Below are 11,902 nucleotides of genomic sequence, written 5' to 3' on the forward strand. Positions count from 1 at the left end.
AAGATTATGGGTCCAGCCTTGTTGAGGAATTCGTTCGAGGAGTGTGAAGCAGTAAAATTGATAAATTTATAAATTTGATCTCAGAGCAAAAATATTTCATAAACTAAGTTGTTTTTAAAAATATTTCACACTGCTGATCCTTTTGTGCAGCGTCCGATAGCAAGACGTTGCACTCTACTGTGCAGCTTGTGTAGCTTCATACAGCTAGGCGTTGCACAATATAATGCACCACCTAACTGTCGGACGCTGCACATGTATGGCGCCTGAATGTTAGGCGCTGCACAACTGTCAGGCGTTGCACATTAGAGATCAGCTATGTGAAATACTTTCAGAAACAATTTAGTTTGTGAAATAGTTTCCTCCTAAGAGTAAATTTGTGCCATTTGCCACGTGAAGCGGCACGTTTCCAATGAGTCGCATCAGCCGGCCAACCGTGTCGGAAACCAGGAGCAAAGTCACTTGGGTTCTAACGCGTGGCGCGGCGACACGTAATCACGGGCCCCCCGAGCGGACGCGGACGGCAGCGGCGTTCACCTCACCGGCGCACCCTAGAGCCAGCTACGCCTCCCTCCGCAGACCACAAACGAAGCTCTAGAACCTGCAAAGATTCCCCTGCCTCACGCCACAATCATATACACGGCCCTACCACGGTACACCACTCACCAATCATTTTAGCCCATACTAGTACTACCAGAAAGTATTGTACTATACTATCATATGCCATAGGTAGTACATACTCTCGTGTTTGTTGTCATCGTTTCATTTTTTTTCCTTTCAAATTTCTAATTTTCTACTAATAACGGAAGAGATTTCCTCGCTGGGGTGTGAGCATCCAGCGTCGTGTGGTGTGCAAATCATCCATCGTTAAGCCTTCTACGCATCCTTTTGCTGGCAAAGGATATATGCTCTGTCTGTGACCTATAGTAGCACTGCTACCACGAGTAAATAATTTTTCGAATTTGGACAGGGTCACACCACCACCACTCGTGTTGCTGTATCCAACTCTACCTTCGGCACCGAAAGCCTCGCCCGGTTCCGCAGCCCGCAAAAGTCCGCCCGCGCCGGAAGGATGGCGAAGCAAGGAGGCAAACGAGGATTTGCGGCATGTTGCTACGCTCGCCTCGCCTCCCCCACGCGTCCCTCCACGCCACGCACCCCGCCTCCTCCTATTTAGGCGCGCCCCTCCTCCCCGCCCCGTTCTTCCGCACCAACTCGAATCTCCCACTCCCAACCGCCCGGCGGACCTTCCCGAGCCTTCGCCACGCAATGGCAATGCAGCCTCCCCCCTCCGGGGACGACGCGCGCGAGGCGGACGCGCTCCTCCCGCGGAGCGACTCCGCCGGCCGCCGCCGCTCGTCGCCCGTGCAGTCCGCGTCCCCGAGGCCCCCGGGCTCGGCCGGCCCCAGGAGGCAGTCGTCCTTCCGCCACGACGTCGGCCATGCCGCCTGCGAGACCTACCTCGTCACGCGCCTCACCTTCACACTGCTCCAGTACCTCGGGTAATCACCAAAATTCCTCGCTGGCTACTCCACTGTCTCCATCGCCATGAGGTGCTCCAACTCGAGGGCGATCGCTATGATGCAACACGCACGGTAGTGGTGATGGTTTTGATGCTCCTGTAGCGACCCAAAATTTCAGTTCTACTTGGAAACTTCCTTATGTCCGGAGGTCGTTGAGATGGCTGAGTTGCCAAGGCAGCTTCATATCAATCCCTATGGAGAAGCCAACTCCACAAGGTTGTTTGATCACTCAATTGCGTGAGGGACATGGACTAGAATTAAGCTTCGGGGACCACATAACTGTTTCCCTGTCGTGCGGGCTTTGTCTTTGCATAACAAACCATTTGTTCAGAAACAAACAAATAAAAAAAACTGTATCCGTCTTGATTTGGTGATCTTGGCCCCTTTCGTTGTAAAAGACGGAACAAGGAGGGGATCGCTTTTATCTGCCTTACAATCGTGTTTCGAATCTTTGCTACAACAACACAGCTATTTCTGTCATAACCGTCTCCAAGAGATACATCGAGGGGACGATCTTGCAAGTAGTTCTGCTGAAACATAAATAAGCCTGTTATGTATTCACTAGAGTAGTTGGTTGTGTGCATCCTAGTGGCGCAAAGCCAGGTTGTGTGCTCATTGTGTTTGTATCCCTTTGATGCTGCATTATGAGTCCGTACTGAAAATTGCGGGGAATATATTAAGGCAATTTTTTTTGAAGTATGGCATAGGGAGGCCATGCAAATTCTTGCCCTCATTGTAGTTCGAAACTACATTCATCTTGATAGGTTAAGATTCACTGATAATTTTCACCCTTTTTGTCAGAATGTAGCGATGAATAGAATCACTGTTGATATTTTTCTGTTCCTGTTCTAATTTTATTTTTATTCAGGTTAGGTTACCGCTGGATGAGGCAGCTTCTTGCCCTCGCAATCTATGCCATTCTACTTATGCCAGGTTTTTTGCAAGGTATATTGCAGACAGGTTAACATTTCAGGGATTGCGCTATCAGTTTTTGTTATGCACATCAAAGAGCATGTGGATGGATATTCTTTGTTATTTTTGATGTTCATGTGGTCTTCTGCTTCTTGAATGGACCCTTGGATTGTTGGCTCATTTCATTAGAATATGGTATCATCGGTATCCTATAGCATTCTGAAAACATTCTTTTCTTACTGCAGTTGGATATTACTATTTCTTTTCAAGTCAGGTTCGTAGAAGTATAGTTTATGGAGAACAACCGAGAAACAGGTGACATCAACCATCCCCACCCCAATGCCCCAGAAATCATTCCTATGTTTTTTTTTTCAGTTTTATGACAATTGCATTGTACAGGTTGGATTTGTATATACCCAAAGATAATAGAAGACCCTGTCCCGTGGTGGCCTTTGTAACTGGTGGGGCCTGGATTATTGGGTGAGTTGATATTTTTGCAACTACGCATTCCGTTAATCCTTCACGGCGACTTCATTTGTTGACGACCTTGCTCGAAATTCAGTTACAAGGCATGGGGTGCCCTTCTTGGCAGGCGGTTGGCTGAGAGAGGAATCCTAGTTGCTTGCATTGATTATAGGTGCTGCTTGATTTCCGTTGAAATCACTCCATATTATTTTTGTTAATAATATTGAACAATTGTTTCACTTTTTATTTTCTTGACACAATATTCACACGTCTATTTTCAGAAATTTTCCTCAAGGAACAATAAGTGACATGGTTAGCGATGCTTCTCAGGGGATCTCATTCGTGTGTAACAACATTGCTAGTTATGGAGGTGATCCTAATCAGTAAGATAACCATTTTTTTTGTGTGTACGAAAGTGACTGTTGAACGACCACAAAGAGCAGTTTTTACCCTTAGGCTAAGTTTACGTGCCAATTCATGTCATTTGCTTAAGAAGATGCATGATTCGGTTAACCGATGATTGTCAGCTAGATAGCCACAAATTATTAATGAATTACTCAGGAAACTTGACCTCTTTTTATACACTGGACACTTCTTAGAACTTTACTTAAAGCCCTTGTGCTAGCTTAAGTTTTATAAATATTTACATGTCATTTTGCATTATGTTGATGGCATATATTTACATCATTCTGTTTATTATCATTACTGATACCTTCCACCAGAGTGATGTTTGTATATGCACGGCATTTCAGTTATCATAACTCTGTGGCCTAGTTGATTTTACGATAAACCTGTAGGATCTACTTGATGGGTCAGTCAGCAGGAGCACATATTTCAGCATGTGCCCTAATGGAACAGGCAGTAAAAGAGTCTAGCGGACAGCCCATTTCTTGGAGTGTTACACAAATCAACGCATACTTTGGTTTATCTGGAGGGTGAGATCTTAGGTTCCTTGCTGGTTAGTCTTTTGTGCATGGCTATTTAACTACTTGTGGAACTTAAGATAGTACAAGCATCAGAGCTCCTGTAAGTTGTGATGACATTTTGGGGGTTTTGGTTTTCGAATACTCCTTAAAACCCATAACCAAAGGTTAAATTTCATATTGTTCACAGAATATTGAGTGATTGCTCTGGAAGATATTGACTTCAGCATATTTGATCAGATACTGGGTACACATTAGGTTGCCCTTTTGTGTATTCAAAAAGTAATTGCAGTGATCATATTTTGTATGTTCTGGATTTGAACTAATTTGAATGTATCAATATGAGAGCTAGTCTTAAAATAGTAGAACCAAACCAATTGTTGTCTTTGTATTTGCAACCAGATGGCTCGTGTTTGTCACAAAGAAAGACCTTATAAATTTTCCAACTTTTCCTCTGTGCCAGTAATTACAATAATAGTTTGGTCCAAATTTTTGGAATGACGCCACTACCAAACTCCTTCACCTAGTCCCAGTTGCTTCTAATCTACAAAGAGGACACCATCATATTCCAATGTCACATGGAGTTTGATAGATTTGTACTTCAAAGTTATCTTACAAATATATATTGTGATATTTCTTTTTCATTGGATTACAAATAAAACTTGACCTCCAATATTTTATGTTTCCTTTCGGATGTATAATGGTGGACACTCGACATGGTTCAGTAACAGTAATATTTTTGCAGATACAACATCCATAATTTGGTCGACCATTTCCATCAGCGTGGTCTGAACCGTTCAATATTTCTCAGGTAGTAATATGACTATGCTTTGATCCATTTATTTAATAATAAATTGATACCGACACCAAGCACAATTACTGTTTCAGTATAATGGAGGGAGAAGAATCATTGTCACGTTATTCTCCTGAAATTGTTGTCAAGGAGTCAAGTGCCCGGACCATAGCTCTACTTCCTCGTATCTTTCTTATGCATGGAACAGATGATTATTCAATACCATCATCTTCCAGGTTTGTTTATGTCTTCTGCAGATGTTTATTTAACACAATGAAGGGCAAACCATACCCACCTACCCTCCAAAAATTCTTGATGTTGTGGTAAAAGGAAATTCTTTTACTGTGCAAGTCCATCTGCATCTCAATTTATTAAAACAAACTTCCCTTGGCATCTTAGTTTAGTCACTGTCTGTTCTTCTGATCTAGTTGAAAAGACTACAGAAAATACTCTAGTTGGATTTCATGAAACAATAAACCAAGGTTGGGTAGGATATCTCGCCTTCGCATTTCAATTTTCAGTATACAACTTCATTGAGTTGAAAAGGCTACAGAAAATACTCTAGTTGGATTTCATGAAACAATAAACCAAGCTGGGGTAAGGTAACATACCCTTTTGCAGTCACAGCATCAAACTTTTCTAAGTTAAATGTCATGGTCTTTCCTTCTCTACTTTTAGGCTTTTAGCATCTCTTTTAGTACCAAGGTAATTGTTGAAGATGAAGTATATTAAAACCAAAACTGTACATAAAGTTTGCAAAGTTGAAAGGTGTATTCACACTTTCCTTCGATAGGAACAATAGCAGAACTATTCATACACCACTCTTTGTTAAACTCCAGAAGTCCAGATGATAGTATATTTGTCAAAATACTGGCAAGTTTGGGGATTGGCTGACTAGAACATGAATATTCTCTCTGTTTTTACATGTGCAGCATTAAGTGTCAACTATTTCACCTGTAACAATAATACTACATTTGAGAATTCTTTTTGACTTTCTACTCATCTATATTTTGCTGCTTCTAGTGCAAGCCTACAAGGTTGATCTATTGTCTGTTATTTGGATTGATATTTAGTTGATTGCTCCCCTGTTTAACCAATATAATGTTTCCCAATTTCACGATACAAGTTACTCTGCTTCTTTTTATGTGCAGTCGAACTTTTGTAGACGTCCTTCAACAAGCTGGTGCCCAGGCCACATTATTATTGTACGAAGGGAAAACACATACAGATATATTTATACAGGTGACAAATGTGGATGTTGATAATGAATCATTTTTTGTGTCGTAGTATATCATAGTAGTTATAACTGTAAAATTCAACTTGATTCATATGCTAACTATTTACTCAAACAGTAAGGACTTCATTCGCAAATTGTCTTACTTTTTTTACTTTGCTAAATGAAATTGGTGGATTTCTGGAAAGACTACCTCCTCAATGTGCTATTTCAAATATTTGAGGTCATTGTATGAACAAATTCTCAGGATAGAAAATGGGGTTATGTGGGCCTTTCCTTGGTTCGCACTAGGTTATGGCGACACTGAATCTTACTAGTACCAATTATATAGTAATACTAGAATATTTTACGTAGGGAAAAAGTAGTAGTTGCTATATCATTCAACTTAATAGTGGTGACTTGTCAAATCAACTAAAGTGTTAGGGTGTGCATGGTTGAGCCAAACCAGTTCTGGCCAAGGTTTTGCTTGCCTATGATTGGGCCATATTGCCAATTAGAATGAACTTGAGTGGGAAAAGGGACATGGGCATGAAGCTTTCTTGGCAACATTCCAAATTCCAAACAAGGACCAAAGTTCTGGTTGTGACCAAACAATTGGTATGGTTGTTTTCGTCACAAACCAAACATACCGTAAATATCTCCGCCTTCATTTTTTTTGAGAAAACACAAAAAGGTTTTGCGTTTCATTTCATTGGAAAGCAGGAGAGTTCGGTACAGCGTCCCTCAAAGAGGCAAAAGATACATGGTGGTCGTTTAGTGAATGTCCCAGGTTGTCGGCAACAACAATCGAAGGCCGAGGACTCCGGTTCTAGACCAAAGGGCGGCTTCCTCTTTCATGCGTGCGATGGTGTTCGGGGCAAACGGGAGGTCGCCATCGAAGACACACGTGTTCCTCTGTTCCAGATAATCCAGGCAATCAGCAGAGTGGCGGAGGAAAGGCCCTTGCGTAGCGGCTTGGGGGGGGTCTGCTTAGGCAGAGTGTCGCAGTTTTGAACTAACCTTAGTTCAAGACTGCGACACTTATTATGGATCTGAGGGAGTATTGGTTAGTAAGAGAGAGATCTTATCATGTCTTTGCTAAAATCTTACTTTCATTAGTATTTGTATAATTAGCCCTCCGAACTGGTAACTGCTGTATAATTGTGTAATTAAAACATCTCGCCTAATTATGAGGCTCTAACTTGTTTATTTAAATCTTTTCACAGGATCCTCTTAGGGGTGGAAGGGATCCTTTGGTTGAAGATGTCTTTTCTGTTATTTATGCCGATGATGCAACTTGCCGAAATGCAGCTTCTGCGCCAACTCCAAGGCGCCTGGTTTTTGAGTGGCAATTGCAGTTGGCCCGTTGGATTAGTCCCTTCTAGAAGGTAATTGCTGTTACCGCCTTTATCTTTTGCCTTAAACTCCTCCCCTGCTAGAATTATTTTTGTGTAGTAAAAAATTTGCTACGGTTCTCATTAAACTGTAAGAATGTATTAATTGTGGCCGTGCCAATATTGTACTCCCTCTAGTGTAGTGTCAAAAACGCTCTTATATTATGGGACAGAGGGAGTATTATCCTGTGCCAAGTCTTCTGTTATGGGATTTCTTTTGAGTTCATTAACTTGAGGTAAGGGTAGTTCTTCTCAATCACCATTGATGTTGACTATGGCCGTATGCATCTGTCGGATGCAGAGGCCGGGGGTGATCCTCCTCCTCAAAAAAAAAAACCCCACTGATGTTGACTTGGAATTCTGTGTTAATTTCAACCTCTAAGCTCCCTAAGGCATGTAAGAAGTTGTGAATTGTGCGCACTCCAGGTTTGTTTTCGTGGTGGGCCTTGCTTGTCAGTCGGTCAGGACCAATGATTTGACCTGGGCCCAGCCGCGAGGTGCCTGTGTCGCTTGCTTGGGCTTCGTATCACCTGCCAGCCGTCGGACATCCTGGCACCCCTGGTACTCCCTCAGACATAGGCAGAGCAGTAGGAAAGTATGTCCGTCCGGTGGACGCAGTGTCGCTCTCTCCCAAGTCAGTTGGTCCCTTGGCCTCCTTGCACATATCAAACACCCTCCTCCCTTCAACGCTAAGGCAGACAGGTGAGGGAACTAGACGTAACAATCCAAAATTTCCAACATCATGCCACCGGCCATAGAGGAAGAGGGGGGATTGGGCTTGGAGGGAGATGTGCTTATGGACTGGAGGACATTAGGGTTGGATGTGAGATCTGGCGGAGTCCTGGGAGGCGGTGGAGGGCGAGCGAAGGTGAAAGCTGTAGCCGTGGACACCGGCAGTGAGCTTCAACATGACCATTACATCGACGTTGCCTTCGTGTTTGTGTGCCTCCGGCTAGTGGGGTTAGAGATCCAGAAGGTTTGGGCCTTGTGTTTTACCACTATGATTTTTAATTCTCAAATCAATTAACAGCTCAGAAGTCCACATGTAACAAACCTGGGTTCTGCAAGGCCCACATTCAAAATTAGGCCCATCAATTAGAGCTCAAAATCTGTCTATTCTGCTCTAACCTAGCTGCTCTCCAGTTAAGGTAATGCATATGAATCGGGGGTCTTCATAAGGACAGTAATTGGTGCAATTTTTTTTACTAAATACCAATAAGAGATGTGTGCCCTCTAAATCATGCAAAATAGACGACCAAGTACCCAACGAAGAAATACACAAAATAGACGACCACCACCAAAAGAACGCTGAACCTTTCTCGTAGTTTCAATGTTGTCAAAGATGGTGGGCGGTGGTGCTGTTTGTTATTTGTGTGTTATCCCTTCTTTTTTGTTTTCCTCCACCGAGACATAGCTTTGGTCTTCAATGACTTTGCTTTTTGCCGGCGTGATCCCTTGTGTGTGTGTTGGTGTTGGCTGTCTGCATCCTAGTCGTGCAGAGGCCGGGTGTATGCTCATTGTGTTTGTATCCTCTTGGTGCTTCACTATGAAATAATAAAAACGCCCTTTATGAAAAAAAACACCAAAAGAAAGCTACAAGGCCAAATGACGTGGCAAAATGCGCTTCCGCTTCTAGTTAGTATACGACAGAAAAATGAACGTTCCAAAATGTATCAACTTTGTTGGTGTGCACTTTCCTGGCATGTTGGCCTGTACACTTCTTTACCTGCTATCCGTTTAAGGAGGAACCTACATGAGTCGAAACAACGCCTTCTTTTACCCCTTCTGTTTTTGAACTTGTAGATGAGGTGTACTTTATATCACTCACAAGGGCTTGTAATCATGGGTTCTGCAATGTTCGAATTTGTATCGAACAAAAACTAGGAAGTCACTGTATAGGTAATATAAAAGTTGATTGAGGAAGTTTTTTTGTTGTTTCTAAATGCGCCAGGATAATTTCGGAAGTGCCCACGTTTGACTTTTCTGTTCATAATTACCAGGTGTGTGTTCTTCTAATTTTTGGGTAAGTGTGGCTGGTCATTCACGTAGTGTTACTTTTTGAGACATCATCAGCGTTTATGGTGATTGGTTGTGTGATTTTGTAACAGTTCTGTGTCCTGAAATTTCTGTTCGTTTGATGATTGTGGTTGTGTAGGATCATGATAATCGTTTGTCATGTACTCCTATTATCGTTGGCATAATGGGTTTTGCTTCTTTTTTTTCAGACGACACCACAGAGATGATGATTCTTAGGGTCTCGGGTGATTGGTGTTTGTGTTATTGTATTTGCCAATCAAACCCAAACAAACACACGTAAAATGGGAGAAAGCAGTGAAACATCAAGCAGGATAAGATGAAGCAGATGGCAGAACTACACGTCTTATTTGTAATATTCGTCACATGGATTGCGCACACACTGTCAGCGCCTGTCGAGGCATGATCGACATCATGGGAGACAAAGGAAGGGAAAGGCGGGATTCATATATAATTCATAGCACCATGAAGATAGCATGCAAGCTCCATTTCTTCTGCTGCCGTTGTCAGTTTTTTGCTGCTGCTGGCTTGGAGCTCTTCACCTGCTGTCATTTGAAAAACACCATCATCAGGGAAAGAGCATGCAAGGTGAAGGTTATAAGGATCTCAATATGACATCAGCTGCAGGTTGTACCCTCTTCTTAGGCTCCCGTGGCTTTGACTCGGCCTTCTTGATGCCACCCTTGGCGGCTGCTGGCTTGGTCGCCGTGGCACTGAGCTTTGCAGGCCCCTTGGTGGCACTAACCTTGGTAGGCTCCTTGGCCTGCCCTTCAAGTCCGGTTGGCTTCACGGCCTTCAGGGATGCCATTCTTATATGCTGCTCTGTTCCGGCACTGGAAGGCTTAGAACTGTCGTGTGCTTGATGAACTGGGGAATGGATGGACCAAGGTATTTATAGGCCGCTTCTTGGGTCTCCCAAGTGTGCAGAGTACAAATCCTACATGAAGCAAGAATAAAGGCGTCCTGAATTATTGTAGCAAGTGATTGATGGCACGGTGCAGTTGGATGCTTTCTTACAGAATTGGATGCCTTGTAGCCTGGTAGGAGGTGCAACTTACCGGACGTGAAGTTTTCCATTCGAAATGTTTGAGGTATATTATTCCCTGAGTCATTAACGCACAATGGCACCAGGAAGCTTCCGAAAGATAAAATCTTGTACAAGAAGGTTTGCTGCCTGGTTTCTGTTGGTGTCTGGATGATCTCCCCCTCCGACGTAGGGGACTCGGCTATAGCTTGTGTTGCGTTTGGCAAGTTGCCATGACGTCTTTTTTGTTTTTTGCTGATTCTATGGGATTTGTAATAATTTAGTTGCATGTGTCCTTGAGAAGGATGGCTTGTACTCTGTTTCGTACTCCCTCCGTCCCATAATGCAAGACTTTTTTAACACTAAAAGACGTCTTATGTTATGGGATAGTGGGAGTAGTTTTTTAGGAGATTGTATTAGTGAGTGCCTCCTTGTACTCTGTTTTGTACTTGTTTCTGTTGAGGGACTGTTTTTTGTTGTTGTTGAGAGGTGCCAACACTTGATTGATTCATTTGAACATTAAGAGGGATGCGTACATGCGGAGAAATGAGCCACAAGTGATGACCCTGATCAAGCAAAAGGGAATGTTTGGCCCTGATCAAGCAAAAGGGAATGTTTGGCTAGATTATGCGCATCAACATTCGATGTTCTACTTCTAAAATTAAAACTGCAACTACTAAAGTTGCACCTATAAAGTGAAATCTCTCTAATCACTGTCAAATAAGCTCATTTAGTTCTGTCTTGTATATCATGTACCTTCGGTTTGCTGTCACACCACCACGAGGCTCTAAGAGAAAGGTCTTCTGCGAGCCACACACCACCACGAGGCTCTAAGAGAAAGGTCTTCTGCGAGCGCAAGAGATTGTATTAGCAACGATGCTAGAAACAAGTGAGAGCAGATCCTGCACGGTAGCACCCATGTTGTAATTGGGCTGGGTCCCATGCCTACATTTTTTGAGATAAATGACTATCTTTTTTCAGACAAAATGACTGCAATTTTTATGGGTGCTCCTATTTGGTGTGCGAGACGCCCCATTAATTTTTTTTTCTTTTTCCCTTTTGCCTTCTGTTTTTCTGCTTTTATTTTTCTTCTTCTTTAAGATAATTCAACATTTAAAAAAATTCCAAAATTCAAAACAAATTGAAATTTTTGATAAAAAAGATTCATGTATTCAAAGATTGTTTGTGAATTAGAAAAATAAATCATAAATTCAAACATATTCATGGATTCAAAAAATCATGTATTTTAAAAACTATTCGTGAGTCCAAAAAATGTTCATGAATTCAAAAAATATACAAGTTTCCAAAAGTTGTTGTGAGTTTAAAAAATGTACATGACTTTCAAAGAAATGTTCGCAAGTTCTAAAAAATATTCATGAATTCTAAAAATGTTCTCAAATTCAAAACAATTGTTCATGAACTCAAAAAATGTTAGCGAATTCAAAAACATGTTCATGAATTTTTAAAATTTTGCAAATTTAACAATATTCATGAATTCAAAAAATATTCACAAACTTGAAAAAATATGTTTGTAAATTCAAAAATTGGTCATGAGTTTCAAATTCAAAAATGTTCACGGATTCAAAAATATAGAGAATTTTAGAAAATCTTTCATAAAATTAAA

General features: G+C 41.9%; 1 protein-coding gene across 3 annotated transcripts; it reads left to right on the forward strand.

Moving 5' to 3' along the window:
- The first annotated feature begins 1,027 nt into the window (after window positions 1-1,027).
- Window positions 1,028-10,758, forward strand: LOC125544230 (probable isoprenylcysteine alpha-carbonyl methylesterase ICMEL2). Of its 3 annotated transcripts, none has more exons than XR_007299348.1 (12): window positions 1,028-1,499; window positions 2,389-2,465; window positions 2,678-2,747; window positions 2,832-2,912; window positions 2,995-3,069; window positions 3,179-3,280; window positions 3,695-3,832; window positions 4,566-4,631; window positions 4,709-4,849; window positions 5,765-5,855; window positions 6,617-6,892; window positions 7,053-7,193. XR_007299348.1 is itself a non-coding variant. In XM_048707844.1 (12 exons), the coding sequence occupies exons 1-11, from the start codon at window positions 1,105-1,107 to the stop codon at window positions 7,209-7,211; spliced, it is 1,395 nt and encodes a 464-aa protein (XP_048563801.1). In that variant the 5' UTR covers window positions 1,032-1,104; the 3' UTR covers window positions 7,212-7,214; window positions 9,446-10,758. The 3 variants fall into 3 exon arrangements, 2 of the variants coding, with proteins under 2 accessions (XP_048563801.1, XP_048563803.1); XM_048707844.1 differs by lacking the exon at window positions 6,617-6,892 and adding an exon at window positions 9,446-10,758 and having other exon boundaries at window positions 1,032-1,499; window positions 7,053-7,214; XM_048707846.1 differs by lacking the exon at window positions 6,617-6,892 and adding an exon at window positions 9,446-10,758 and having other exon boundaries at window positions 1,206-1,499; window positions 2,394-2,465; window positions 7,053-7,214.
- The last annotated feature ends 1,144 nt before the right edge of the window (window positions 10,759-11,902 follow it).

Source organism: Triticum urartu, chromosome 3, assembly GCF_003073215.2.
Source record: "Triticum urartu cultivar G1812 chromosome 3, Tu2.1, whole genome shotgun sequence".
Taxonomy (NCBI): Eukaryota; Viridiplantae; Streptophyta; class Magnoliopsida; order Poales; family Poaceae; genus Triticum; species Triticum urartu.